We start from the raw sequence: 15,146 nt of genomic DNA on the forward strand, positions 1-15,146 counted from the left end.
TAGTAGAATACAACTTTCATGTCTTATTATTTCATATATAAACCTTTACTTTAAAGTGTTATCTAAAAAACATATATGGTTACCAGACCAAACAGCCCATATAAACTATGCTGAAAATATCATTTTTATTTACAGAAACCTAATTAAAATGAACTTCAGCTGTGTTTGAGATCTGCAACAACCCTTCTCTCTCAGAGCCAGACCACAGCCCAGCTTCACACTGCTGGGCAGAACTCTAAGGAGGAAGATGCCCTCACACACACGAAGCAAGCATTGGCCACACAAAGATCTGGCTCACCTGCTTCTGGAAGAGGTGGGAAGCAGCTTGTAAACCATCACTCTCTGATCAGGTGTCATGTCTTGTTACCTATCCCACCCTTCAGGCTCTACAATTACATGCTACCCTTTGTTCAAGTTAACTCTAAACTTGCTCTTCTGGCCCTTGGTGGTGTTCTGCCAACACATTGTGGAATTTAAGATAGGAAAAAAAAAAGCTAAGATATCCTTTCATTCTGTTTGAGCTTCTACATATACACATCACCATCATCTTCTAGTACTGCTGATAATCACAACTACAAGAAATAAGCAAAGAGAAAATCAGGAATATATGACTTTATTTTATAGGCATTTCTATAACCATGTAATTTGCTTCATAGTTAATTTACTGAATTCCAATATCTACTTTAAAGAAAAACAACTGGCTTGGGTTGTATAAAAATGCAACCTTTGAGACCCAAGAAATCCCACACTGCTTTACTGAACATGAATTAGATACCAGAAGAGTCATTCCTTGCAAACAGAGCATCCAGTGTGCACTCAGAAAGAGCTCACGCAGAGCCCTAGTATTAGCACTATTAGCACTTGTTCTTTCATGATCTAATCAAAATGCCCTGCTTCAAAAGAAACCGCTAATCAGATAATCATATTAGACTGTATCTCATAGGCCTTGAGCAGTCAAGCTCCCAGAAAAGTTGTTGAATTAGACAACATGATTATGGCTTTTCTGACTACACACTGTATTCATCACAAAGCATGGCCAACATTCACACTGAGCTTGCAAGATTATTACATGGTTACCTGTGCTCTATAAAACAGAGATGTCATGTTGAACAGATTATAAAATGGTACTGCAGTATTAGATATTATTAGCATGTTACTTTTTTTATTAATCATAATTACCTATCACCAAAACATTAGTACTTCAGTGTAAACACTGCAAAACATATACATGATTTAACAGATTGAATATTGACAGATTCAAACACTTTGGATCTGCTATCTACCCACAAGATCTAGAAATAAGGCATATGGTCAGCAGATTAGGAGAGTTTAAATAAACAGCCCAAGTGCTTTGCTTTCCTCCCACACACCTTAACTCTTGTCAGTTATGCTGTTGGATTCCTCATACCAAATCTCGTATCTTGAGGAGGTCATACCTGAGGAAGGCTGTTAGCTGGCTGAAACATCATTCTTTTAGTTTTTTCTCTTTCCTGTGTACAAAGGAAACAAACAGTGAATGGCTAGAGGGCTTAGTCTTTTCAAAAATCTTGACAGAGTTTTCTGCTAGGAAGATAATGGTGCGGCCTGAGTGACTTCATTTGTTCATGCTCACACATTTATACAGAACTGACACTTTATTCCACTCAGAGGATCATGACATAAAATTGTAGAACTGGTCACATCTCTGTGATAGAAGCTTGACAGTTTTCCCATACAGCCCTGTCAAAACTTCCCATCAGTAGCTGTAAACAGAATTAGCAGTGTGGCCACTTAGCAACCAAATGCTTTTGCTTTTGCAATCTTACAGCATGTCGCCGTCTCCTTTTAGGCTGAATGCACTCCTGTCCATATGATGGCCACAGAAAATCCTTGGGTGGTATGTTGCTATTCTGACTCTCCACTTCTTCAGAATCAGAGTCTTCTTGTTGCATTGAAGGAAAATGCCTATCCGGAAAAATCTCCTTCAGTTTGCCCTCAAAGAATACATCTAGGCATCGTCCAGCCTCAGCAACCTCTGAATCTGGCTGTAAGAGAATAAATAACCATTCAGTGTTACTGCACACAGAAATCATTTAGGATCAAACCCAAATGACTACCCTACCCTAATGTCTCGCCTTGCTTCTGCCTGCTACATCTCTATTAGTCTTCTGTGCACTTTCTACAGCCCATTAGTCCCTCTGCATTTACAATGCAAGTAAGAACCAGATGTTGCTATTAAGGAACACGTTTCTGCACCTCTAAGAAGAAAAGTGCAGTGAACTAGAAAGAATAGCAGTCATCATTGCTTAAGAGCTTCTATGCACCTGAATTTTACTTGGCTATTTCGCTGGCTATGACTGGCTTCTCACAGCAAACTTGGCATTCCAAAAAGTTGTCCGCTAAGATGCCCCTCTTTAATTTCAGATCATATGTATCTCGAATTCTCAAATCCATATATATCTCCATTTCTGTCATTAAAAAAAAAATCATTTCCAAAGAGCAAAACTGACTAATACTTCTGTTTATCCCAATCCCATATCTGATGTCAATGGAACCAATAGTTACACCAGTGTGACAGCTTGAAAGTGCAACCCTCTGGTTTGTATCCTCCCAGCACCTGTTTTAGAAACCTACATAATTGAACTTTGCACAGTTCCAAAACATGAGACGCACGTCAGTCACAAGTTCCTCAGGTGCAGAATAGTGGTACTTGTCCTTTTTTTGCAACTTTTTTCGTATGCTTGACAAATCCATTGGCCTTTTGATGATCTGATAATAATGCCGAGCCTGCAATAAGAATAAAACACAAGTATGTAACCTTTTTAATTAAAACATTTCCTCTGTCGTAACTTCTATCCAAATTTGGACAAAAGACACTGCAGAGGATTCCTTGCATCAAGAAAGGCAGCTCTAGTCTTTTGGTGCCTACACTTGCACATCATCTTCCTGGGTGTTTTTCAGTTTGATTAAAAACATATTTGCTGCAAGACTGATTTTGAAAATAGCACACTTCAGTGACTACTCTACTATTTGCACTTTCTAAAGTTTATCCCCAGATATAAATATTGTCATTTAACCATAATCAATACATGTAACATTGACAGTTAACTAACATTTCCCCCAAGCGGTTATAAAAATGGTGTGCTGAAATACTGGCAGCTGATACTGTGGGAAGTAGGCTGCCAAGATTAAAAAATATGCATTCTTTTCAGACATATGCATGCATATCCATGCACTCTTTGCAAAGTTCAACAAAAGTCTCTTTCAATGGGCACCAGCTACCAGGATATCCCACTCCTTAAATCTTTCTGGGTCAAAACCTACTTGTTAGGTAATGTGTTCCATGAGTTCATTGCAAGCTTTATTACAAGGAATGCTTTTTATATTGTTATTTGTCCTACTCCTTCACATAAAACCTTTTTTTTCTCTCATTTTTCTCCTCCAACTTGTTTCACATTGTGTTCTATTGTTACAATAGCATGAAACTACATCTTCCTTAAAATAGCCAGTTAACATTGCAAATGTTGAGTACATGGAAGAAAGTGCAGTCTCTACATATCCCCTTGAACAGAGCCACATTACCACCTTTGCGCAAAACACCAGAAAAGAGAGAGTCCAGGTTATTTCTAGAGCAGACCTCTCTTCTGGCAGTGCAACATTCTCCATGTATGCAGCAAGTCAACTTTTTTAACCACTGGAACCCCTCATATACCTTTAGTGTCCTACCAGAATCTCACATTGGCACCCAAACCTGGCCTGAGAACACTGACCAGCATTTACCTGCCTCCAACCTGGCACCTTCAAAAGCACTTGCAAAAGGGAAACATCTGCCCTTCCCTGGGAAGCAATACTGTTCAGAAAAAAAGTTAAAGAATATCTTTCAATAAGAAAATGGAGAAACTCGCAAGCTGTGCCACAGGATTTTTGGATTCCCTCTGACCCATGGGTGTGTGGTACTTACCAGGGGGCTGACAGGTTCATGGAATGGAAGGCTCATACTATTGCAGAACAGGAAAAGTACCAGCTTTTCACACTTCTGTGGAAGCCAAATTTGAAATACATTTTAATACAAAACAAGTGAGTTTCATTCTTGCCCTTAGTTGATCACTCATACTAAGAACAAGGGGAGTTTTCATGTAGTCTGGGAATTTCTGATGCAAAATGACACAATTTACTCTAACCTGAGGGTTGTTTTGCCTCATAGGATTTCTACAGTTTTGAAAGTGAGGATAGTCAAGAAATGCAAGAAAAGGAACATCACATCATTTTTTTTGTATGCATGCATTTTTCCTGGAAACTCTTGGGAATTCGTCACTATCACTAATTCCTTTCTGCAGTCCAGATCCATTCCTTGGCTCTTGACTAAACGAACAGGAGCAACAGTGTGGAAACAGTTACATGGAAAATGTTTCAACACTATCCATATCCACTCATACAAATGGATGCAAGTTATGTAGCTGGTAGTGTGGTATGTACGTTTAATCACCGTTAACTTGTAAAATACTTTTAGTCTTTGATTTTTTTTCACAGATGCAAAAAAAAATGCACTACAAAAACATTACAAGTCATGTTTGCTCACAAGCAATGGGATTTCTAATTAACTCTTTCTAAACAGAGCCTCACTAATCAAGACCCAGATCCCTACTATTTCTGGCCTGTTGTACCAAATCCAATAGAAACACGGATCACATCAATGTCAAGAAGTTATGTCCAGCTCTTTAGGAGCAGAGCAACTCAGGTCTGGAAGCAGCATGGACGAATTCGAGCAGTGCTGTGGCTATGCTCGTAGGCCTTGTCTAGGAGTCCCAGTGTTCTAAGAACCACTGCTGCCGTGTTTATATATGGTGCCCAGACTAGACCAGTGCCTTTTTCTTGGCTTCATTTGTGCAGGGCCAGCTCAACATCTGCACTCAGCTGTGTGGACTTAGCCTCCCTGTCCAGCTGTCACCAATATACACAGGACATTTATTCAGAAATTGACTTCCAAATACCAAGTGGACTTTAAGAAAAGGCATTTTTTAATGAGTGATTTGGTAGAGGAAACTGGTAATGGAAATGAAAAGAGAGAAACTTTCATCTAGGCTGAGTTAACAGTGCCTTAAATGTCTTCTTCAAGGGGATTAATTGCACATATGAAGACTGTCTGATGATTTCAATCCAACTAAAAGTCAAAAAGTGACTACATCACAAAAATGTCATTGCAAGTGGCCTAAGTAGATATCTGAGAAGGTGCCAGGTCTTAAAGGAAAAAGATTCAAGTGGCAGAAAGCCAGGCAAAGTCGACTCAGGGAAGCTAGCTCTGCTGCTGAGTGCGACTTCCCTGTTCAAAGGAGTAAGGAAATACAGATCTGCCTGTTTCATCTTTTTATACCGTGTCATTAATTTTAAAATTGAACAGCAATGTCTAGATAGAAGAGAATGATATAACTAAATATTAACAATGTTTTTGTTGTATTTACTACTCTTTGAAACATTCAAGTAGCAACCAAATCAGAACACTCATCTTTCCAATGAAGAAGCAAACCCTCATGCTGAGATCATATGTCCTTTTCTAAATAGTAAAATATATAATTATTCCCACCTTCTGGTCACAGTCATCAAGGCCACATTGTGCATTATAGCTGTGGCTGTAGCGTGTGTTTTCACAGTCATATTCTACCTCCGGTTTCACTGGATTACGGCAAAGCGTGCACACCCATTCTCCCCTGCAAAAAAAGAAACCAAACACTTGTGTCAAGTTTTTTCAGCAACCTCACCAAATAACAAACCTCAGGAACCACTGTATTTGGAAATAAGTCTCATCTTTAACTAGTATTACAACAGCAGGCAACCTGAAGCCCATTGTACTAGATGTTCCTCAAGAGATTTGAATCTAATTAGAGGTGTGATAATTTCAGATTCTACTCATTGCACTTTTTCTCCTACAGAGAAAAAGACAAAATAGTGTTTGAAATCATGTACCAACAGTGTGCGCAGCTGCATTGATTCAAGTACTGTTTTATAAAAAAATATAAAGGAAAAATAGCCAACAGTTGGGTCATAAGATAAAACCAGATTTGTTTGATAATTGATATATTTATTATTAATTGATATGATAACTGACATATTTATCTAAGAAGTCAACATTATCAGAAAAGGTCATAATGTGTGCAAGTACACAGATTCTCAAACCAAATAGACATAATTCTGCATGGGCATAAGTGTCCTTCCTAGTAGATACATTGAACAATTTCTTAAGGCAGTGATGCAACTTCTACAACGTCAGGGTCTGAATAACTACAGATGAAGGTATATTAAAGAACTATGAATACAAAACTCTAGTTAGGGGATTAATTTACTTCATTAGAACTTAAATTTGCTTAGGAAGTTTATTTTAAAAATAAAACCTTGTTTTCATATTGTTTTGAAGCTGGAGGTTTAAAAATTACTCAGTTATTAAAGAAAAGAGGGAAAAGCCAAGAGATGGAAATTTCTGCTTTTTGAACAAAAAGAACACATCAGAATCTTCAAACTAATATCTCACAATGTATTTTTCTCAGCTGAGCATGTTATTTATGCTTGGCACAAATGAAGTAACTTCTGATCCCACCCGGCAATGATTTGTAACAGAATTCAGAATTACATAACACCAACAACGTGCATTATTCAGCCTCACTTTTAAAGTTTGGTACGCGGATGTGTACCTAATTCTGGCTCTTTGTCACATACGATTAATCTGTGACAAGTTGCTAGGGAATGTACGTCTTAGGGAAAGCAATGTTCTACACATTTCCACAAAAGCCCCAGTAATCCTGAATTTCCCATAAAACCGGCTAGCAAACTGAATATAAAGTCACTGATTGCCCTTTCCTTGTGCTAGGCACTGTTCTTGCAGGGAAGAGCTGACACCTACACCACGAATGTTACATGAGAGTTAGGATTTTATTTTTCTCCAGTAAGTCCTAAAAATGTTTTTAAAGCTCAGGTCTACAACCTCTTTTGTCACACTGGCCAGCTAACTGCAGAAAGGGCATACATGGCTGGAAACCGTTCTTGTTAATAATTCATCTAGTTGCAAGTGTGTAAGACAATTCTTCCCTTTGCAAGAAAAGTAACGAAAAAGGCAAGCGAGAGATGCAGCCCTCATATAAGGTTGACATATACATCCCTGAGGATATATTCCGCCCCAAGGCAGCAAACAGAAACTGAGCACATTCGCAAAATGTCATACATACTCACACTGGAAAGCTAAGCAGGGCTGGAACATGGCAGGAGAGATGGAAGACCTTGGGGCAGCGATCACAGCACAACAGTTCTCCTCCATTAAGACACACAGCACAGAAATCCTCATTTTCAATTGGATCGACTTCCTGAGTAACTGGAGATTTTTTCATGGTAGAGGTGCCATTGCTGAGCTGCTGATCCACAGATGGCGTATCTACAGGAGCAGGTTGTGTCTGTCCTGCAGCCTGGGATGTAAGAAATTTTCTGTTCTCTGAGTTCTCCTCTTTGGATTTCAGTCCTTCAGGTGGACTATTTTTATTTATCTTGAAGGAAGAAAAATCTGGCATCATACAATCATCATTTTCATACACAAGCATACAACAGCAGTGGTTATCTGCAGGTAAAATGGTTTCTCTGCAGTGACCTCTACTGGAGGGGGAACTGGGGTTCAGCAAGCCCATGCTCAGCTCAGTGTCTGCCACTGGCTGGGCAGGTCACCTTGGTCGTTTCCTCCACATACCACAATGTAATAGTACTGTGAGAGAGCTGTCCAGATTTCATACCACAGATGATAGAAACAGGATACTTTACAATCTTATTTGAAAATTTTAAAGTAAACAGCTCAAAAAAACCAACCAAACAAATAGTATAGTTTTTTGTTCCCACCAGAAATTCCTGTTTCTTTCTGTGGAAAGTTCACACTTGAGACTCCAATGAGGGAACAGAATACAAAGCTTTTAAAAATCTACTACACTATTTCTGGCATCAGTTCTTATCACTCAAATATGCATTCGAGTCAGTTTTAAGCTATTTATCCTATATTTGTAACTAGACAAACGAGCCAGCTTGTTTGCTAGAATACAAATACACTACGGCTATCCATTCCCAGAGGTAGACTTCTCAGAAGTGGAAGTCCCAGGGAGCTACACAGCAAACCAAAAGCTGCATTCTCTATTACTTCGACCCATCACAGAATTGTCCAAGAGTGAAATCAATTAACACTTCTTTAGTGTATAATAATATTCAGAAACTGTGGGTACAAGCCAGTGGGATAAAGGAGAGGAAAGCAGGTAAAGCCTCAAGGAAATTCCACTCACTTTAATAGACAAACTTGAAGACTGAGTCCCACATTCAATTATCAGGAGGAAATTGCCCTCCTGCTCATTGTCCTGTGGCTGGAGCTTAAACACCGGGAGCTCCCCTGCTTCTGACGTACATATTTTTAGACGTTCCAGTCGCACATAGGGGATCTTCTGCTCCTTAGAGTCAGCTCTACAATCAAAACGACACAGGGTTGAATTCAGTCATATTCCACAGAATTGGCCTCCCTATTCAGTTTCAACATTTTTCGTGCACTATTGTTTGTGCTCCTTTTCCTTTGTCATAGTGACTCTGCTGGCTAAACACGGAAAATATGGATGTTTTTTTCACATGTCAATTCCTTAAGAAATGCGAATACAATTACTTTAAATTAATCATACGTGTAAATGTATTACTAACTTCTGTGCTAAAACTTTGCCATTCTCTGTATATTTTTGTTTTATTTATTCCAGTTTGTCGTGCTTGATACTTTTCAGTGTGGGTGGCTTCAAGCAGGAACACAGCACATCATCAACTTTACTTTAAAATATTATCACAGCGGTAGCTGAAAACAAAATTGTATAAAATAGTTGAGATAATGTTAATCCTGTTCCTATTATGGTTTGGGGGATTAATTGGGGCTAAAGAGTTTCTAATTGTTCAGATGAGATAACTTTGCAAATATTTATTCATTTTGGAAATTTACACAGAATAATAGAAATACATGAACTCAACGTGTCTTTTAAATTGTTGGTTTCAAGTTTAAGAGAATACTTTAAAACTTTCAGAATTATTATCTGTAAAGGGTCTTGCATTCTTTTTAAGTTCTCCGTTTTCATTAAGTGTGACAAATTTTCTAAATATATGCATAAAATTTTACGGGCAGTACTTTTGTATTAAAAAAAAACGACCCTGTTACCTGACATTCTGATTGCTTTTCATATCCATTTCAAAATGTTCCTTTTCACAGTTATTGGAATCTGGAACTGAAGATAAGAAAATGAATAAAATATTTATAATATCCGAGTCAGATTAGGGTAGAAAGTACTTCAATATTCATGCACTTCTGACTGGTGTTTAATATGGTATCATAAGTGAATTATGGAACCATTTCATCTATATGTATAGAAAATGTGTATGCTGTTTTCTATTCTGGGATACAGTCTTTGTCTTTCTCTTTTTTTTTTTTTAACCACCACTTCTGTACTGGATATGAGAAGGCTTTCCAAAATATTTTGTCATAATGGTTACATTCTCAGGGAATTACATATGTACACAGCCATGCCACATTCATCCATATACATAGAACAACATAAGTAACCCTCCTCGCTATACAGCCTTCACTTGAGAAACACAGACCTACTGAGGTCTGAACCCCCAAGGCTCAGGAAGTCTCTGTGGTCTCCTGCTCCATGAAAGATGCTTCTAGATAATTCTAGTTACTTGAAAACAGGAAGGAAATTGTGTCTCCCATCTGCCACTGAGGGACGAAAGCTACTCTGTATGTTTCCTTTCTATCCTCCAACCTATGTAACATAGAATCATAGAATCATTTTGGTTGGAAGAGCCCCTCAAGGTCATCAAGTCCAACCATAACCTAAATCCAGCACTAAACCATGTCACTAAGAGCCTCATCTGCACATCTTTTAAACACCTAATATAAACACATGAATTCAGAACTATCCTTTATATAAGCACATAAGTGACTGTAGCTCTTGGCTGATACTAGACACAAGAGAAACAAAACAACTCTGGATAGATGGGATGGAGTAGAGATGAATGCCTCAGTGGATGCCCTCAGAAATACCAGTCCACTGGCAAGTTTCATAGTAACTCCTTCTTTTTTTAGGAATTAGTTTGATGTAGACAATACTAACAAGAAAACAAACCAATATCATTACTATCTGGAGATATGTAAGTGTCAGGAAAACATGTTTTTTTAAAGAAAATCTAGCTCAGGTCAATGGTACCCAACTCATGGCTTGCAAGCATCATGCCTGTAAGATACTCTTGTTCCCAGCCACAGGAAACACAATACAATCAAGACTGCCAAGGAAAAGTGCATGTCACGTCACTCCTAAAGTGTTATTTTCTTGTGATTGTTGCTCAGGTGAAGGGTCGTAGTCGTGTCTCTGGACAGAATTACTAAAGGGTGACTGCACACTGAGCTGAAGGAGCAGCTCTCCTTGCATGCTGTCAAACCTGAGGATGTTCCAGTGGTGCTCGATTCCTAATATTAATCAACATTTCCATTAGCAACTTGGCTCATGAAATAATAGTATCTTGAAAATTTGTGGAAAATACCAAACTAGAGGAGTTGCAAACATTGTGGGGAATGTTTACAATTAAAAAATTATTTTAAAACATCAGAGAAAGAAAAAGTCTCCTAAATCAGTAAGCTTGAATTGAGATAACTCTAAGTATTATGCTTACAAAGGATAAGATGAATGTTATCACAAATGAAGATAACTGACTAGGGAACAGTTCTATAGAAGGAATTAATGGTTAATGTGGACCATTCACTACAAATGAGTCAACCATGTAATGCTGCTGCTGCAAAAAAGCAAATGCCATCCTGCAGTGCATTACCACCAGTGAGAAATGCAAAACACAAGAAGCTGATACCCTGGCTCTGCGTGGCACCCCAGAGGCCTCAGCTGCACCACTGCGTTTGGCTGTGGGCAGCACTCCTTAATTGCACAGAACCCAGAATAGCACAGCAGGAATGAGGTGGTTTTTAAAAAATCACAACCCTGACCCATAAGGAGAGACTGAAACCGTCAGATTTGTTTAGTCTAGAAAAGAGAAGGAGAGGGGAGAGTGTTTACACAAGCCATGATAAGAAGAAAAGTGGCTGTAAGAGGGAAAATGATGAAATTATGTACAAATTTTACCACATCCCTTGGGGCTAGTATAAGAAGTATTTTGTTATAAATTAAGATGAAATGTTTAGATTTGATATTAGAAATGGATAAGTCATTGGAAATACATACCAGAAGCAGTGGGGTTTGGCAGCCCAGCACTGCCAAAGCCAGTAAGTCCCACTGAGAGCCACTACCAAAGATAACGTTGCCTTGCAACAGAGCTAATCTCTCTCGCTGTGCACTCCGTGCATGGTGACTGCATCTCCTCAGGTCTCCCCTCGCTGCATGCATTTAAACAGGGAGAGCAGGATGGGAATTGCTAACTCCTGAGCCTGCCTTGTGAAGAAGCAGCACCATTGAATTCAACACTCTAGTCTTCCCATCCTCTTGCGCAACGGGACCCGTACTTTGCACAGAACAAATTTGTAGCATCTGCTATAGATTGTGAGATTGTGTATGTTGGGGCTGCTTTCTGTGTACAGTGTCACACGATCCAAACCAGATACTACAAAGCTGCTCCTCTCAGAGGCACTTAAGCCTTACTGAGGCACAGCTTTTTAGGGGTGTGCCTGATTCTTACAACTCACACAAATGATTGTGGCATAATTGCCACAATTTGGCATAGCACATATAAGAGAAGACAAATACATTTCCTTGGCTCACTGAGCTAGGCCTCCTTTGTACTAATTAGAATTCTCTGAATAAAAATACAGCACAGAGATACAATTATTAATTCATCTTTTACAGAGAAAAGCAGCCAAATATTGGCATAAGTCACAGGATAACAGCTTGATCCTGCAATCCCTTGCTTGCATGAATAGTCCCATTGACTTTCAGAGTTTTCAGGAATGAAGCTTTACAGTGTAGCACAGGATGCTAGCAATTTGCCCATGAAAAGAGCTGAGTAAGGTGTAATTCTCCATTAAGGTTGAAGAAATAGGTCTTGACTGAAGGCAACGTTACACAGTAGACAGAGCCAAGCAAAAGCACATACTGTGCAATATATTAACCTAACAAAAATTTGCTATGCCACTGATGTGAAGGACTTAGCAGAAGGCACATTACATTTTGGAAGCAATTTCTTTTTTTAATTGAATTTGGATTCTTCAAAACAGCTCTTCAATAGTCATAACTGCAGGTCTCATTAACAGGAGTGCTTCTAAGAGAACTAATGCTCCAGGTACTTCACACAGACACACTTGTTTCTGGTTCATAGATGAAGGATGTTACAAATGCAAGGCATATCATTTCCATGTTTTTCCTCTGCAAATGAGATCAAACACGCTTTTCCATTGGATTAAGTACTCTGATATTATTTGAAGCTTGCTGGAAAAGCACATTTATATGCAAGTACATTAATAAGCATACTGCTTTGCAGCACTTGCAATGCACAGTGCTAAGAAAGACTAAAAACCTAAACTAAATAATGAAAATCCCGGTACCTTCTTTGCTTCTAAGTTGTCCCATTCTGGCATTCACAGGCAGGAAAGGACTGTTGCTGAGCAGTTCAGAAGGAGAAGTGCAACGTCGAGATTTTTTGACTGAAAGATTAATAGGTTCTTCCAGCACTTTTTGCATAGAAAGACTTGATTCATCAACTACATCTTGCCTAGCAGTAGCCAAGCTGTTTTCTAGAGGATGATCTACAATAATGAAGTCTTCATTTTCCAGCTTCAGGGGGGAAAAAAAAAATCAAATTTTATTATTAGTTTTCTTCCTTTCCATCTTAAGAAAATAATTTGTAATCAGTCTTCAAATACCAGATAAGGAAAACTTTACTTACTGAAATGGCTGCCTTTGACTGCCTAACAATAACATGTGCTATCAATGAAAGCAGATTCCCTTTCAGTAGAGGAGTTTGAGCGATTCTTACCTTGCACTTATTGCTGCCCTGGAGTGCATCACCTAGTGTGAGGTCAGCAGCAACCCTGGGGCTCAGGTCACTTGGAGCTCTGCCCAAGGTCAAGCTGGAGCTGGGAATTGACTCTGGTGCAGTATCACAGTCACAAAGGGCGTTCGGGGACGGGCCAAGAGTTACAGCAGCTGCTCCTTGCATCTGTGGATCGGCCGAGCTAGATGACCTTGTTGAAGGTAATTCCATTTCTAAACTGCTTGAAAAGCCCACAACACTTAAGGATGCTGAACGCTGGGAGAAGAAAGACAAAAATAATTTTTAAAAAGGTTAGTAAGTTTTTCAGCAGCAAAATGCTACTGTTCTTTCTTTCCATAATGGATGAGATACTCTTTCATCTATACATAATAAACAAGTTGTGTCATGAGGGCCTGAAAGTATCTATTGTAATCTTATACCATTTCCAAAAGGTTTAGAGTTTCCATCATTAAAACTGAAAACTGGAAAAGGAGACACCTAAGGTTATTCTTCTATGATTTACAAAAAATGTCTTCCTTTGATCAGTCCAAGGCATCCTGATTTTTCACTCTCTATAACGAATGGGAAATCTAAGCATGTAGAATATTGTATTAAATCAATCCTTGATATAAACCCTACTAGCTTCTGTTAAGTTATTCCAGAAGAAATAAGATTCATATCAGAAATTTTAGCATTTTATTCAAAAATCATCAGATGACTTTAGTTATAAAGAAAACTAAGAAGAAATATAATTCGGATCTGACACAAGTGGATGAAACTATTGTTACAGTTATTGCTGCCGAAAACTTTATGCTGGTTAGTGCGTCCATACCATTTAAAGGGCATTTGCCCTTTAAATATCATAGCGTAACTCAAGAAACATCCTACATGTACTAACAAAGAAAAGATGTACATGTCTAATTTCCAAAAGAAAGAAAACATTCACCCAAGTCTCTGAAATAGTTTTAGCAACATGCCTTTTCTACTGTCTCATGATTTGTCACTGTCAAAACCATAGGAATACTGTTATGCAAAACAAAGCAAATCCTCCCATCTAGGTGAGTTCCTTAAGCTGCCTTACATCCAGGAATGTGGGACTGTGCTGAAATCAGGACTCTTCAAGCATCCAATATATATAAGCAGTCTTAAGAAGTAAGCAGATCTGTGTCACTTGAATATGTAATTTTCCTTCTATTTCATCATAGTTTATTGGGGTTTCACCCTTGAAAACTGACCGAATAAATCATTTTTGTTTGACTACAATACAGCAAGTAGCACTCATAATATAAATCAAGACAAAAGAAATGTGTTGATTGCATCTAAATTAGAGTTTCATTTCATCGTTGTACTTATTTTTCTGCTAGGGGCCTGTGACTTTGAAGTGGATCTGAGACAGGACCCATTTCCTAGATTTAATTAGTATTTTTCTCAACTGTTACTCCATTTTAGATTTTGATCCTTGTGTCCATCTTAATCCAACAGTGGCAAAGACGGTAGCCTAGATGGAGCTGTCAATTGTGCCTGTGTAAATCCAACATAATGCCAAAGCCAGTCTTGAATTCCTCTGCTTGCAATGCGTATCACCTCTGTGCTAAGAGAGCACTCTGTCCACAGACATTAATTTCTACCTTGCAAGAGACACTAAAGTAGGAGCTTTGCCTCAACAGTTACTTCTTATATTCAATGAAACAAAATAGCCTCCATTTGATACAGAAAGAGATCAGCTCTTCTGCAGAGCTGGAGAAGGTCTGTGCCATTCTACCACATAGTGCTCTACAAAGTCTGTTTTTAACAGTCCTGTCTGTAGAAGGCACCTCAGAGAGTACAGGGTCTCTGCAGCCAGGGCATTGGCCATTTTCCTCCTCTTAAGGCAAATGAATCTAAGCTGTCTGAGCTATAATAACTTCTTGGAACCAGTTGTAACTAGTCAAACATGTTCTTCCTATCTTATATTTGAGCTGAAAACTAGCACACAGCAAATGAGGAAAAGCATTGGTGGAGTCACAATTTTCCATATACTCTGTCTAAGAATGCTCACCTTTCAAACCAAAGGAATATATGTAGGTCTGAAAGGAACCCAACTTTCATGGTCACATATCCTAAAGAAGTCCACAAAGATCAAAAATGTGAATTGTTCTCATGTCACTTGC

General features: G+C 38.6%; 1 protein-coding gene across 1 annotated transcript in view; it reads right to left on the reverse strand.

The window, feature by feature from the left end:
- Window positions 1-1,430: 1,430 nt before the first annotated feature.
- Window positions 1,431-15,146, reverse strand: part of TRIM66 (tripartite motif containing 66) — a 47,840-nt gene continuing 34,124 nt past the window's right edge. The window contains exons 11-20 of the mRNA XM_065636436.1: window positions 13,000-13,272; window positions 12,569-12,797; window positions 9,182-9,248; window positions 8,280-8,454; window positions 7,198-7,505; window positions 5,561-5,684; window positions 3,941-4,015; window positions 2,614-2,766; window positions 1,806-2,024; window positions 1,431-1,490 (exon numbers count right to left, since the gene is read on the reverse strand). Coding sequence (XP_065492508.1) covers window positions 1,431-1,490; window positions 1,806-2,024; window positions 2,614-2,766; window positions 3,941-4,015; window positions 5,561-5,684; window positions 7,198-7,505; window positions 8,280-8,454; window positions 9,182-9,248; window positions 12,569-12,797; window positions 13,000-13,272 — 1,683 coding nt within the window. The remainder of the gene's footprint in view (window positions 1,491-1,805; window positions 2,025-2,613; window positions 2,767-3,940; window positions 4,016-5,560; window positions 5,685-7,197; window positions 7,506-8,279; window positions 8,455-9,181; window positions 9,249-12,568; window positions 12,798-12,999; window positions 13,273-15,146) is intronic.

This window comes from Caloenas nicobarica, chromosome 5 (assembly GCF_036013445.1).
Source record: "Caloenas nicobarica isolate bCalNic1 chromosome 5, bCalNic1.hap1, whole genome shotgun sequence".
NCBI classification, from domain to species: Eukaryota; Metazoa; Chordata; class Aves; order Columbiformes; family Columbidae; genus Caloenas; species Caloenas nicobarica.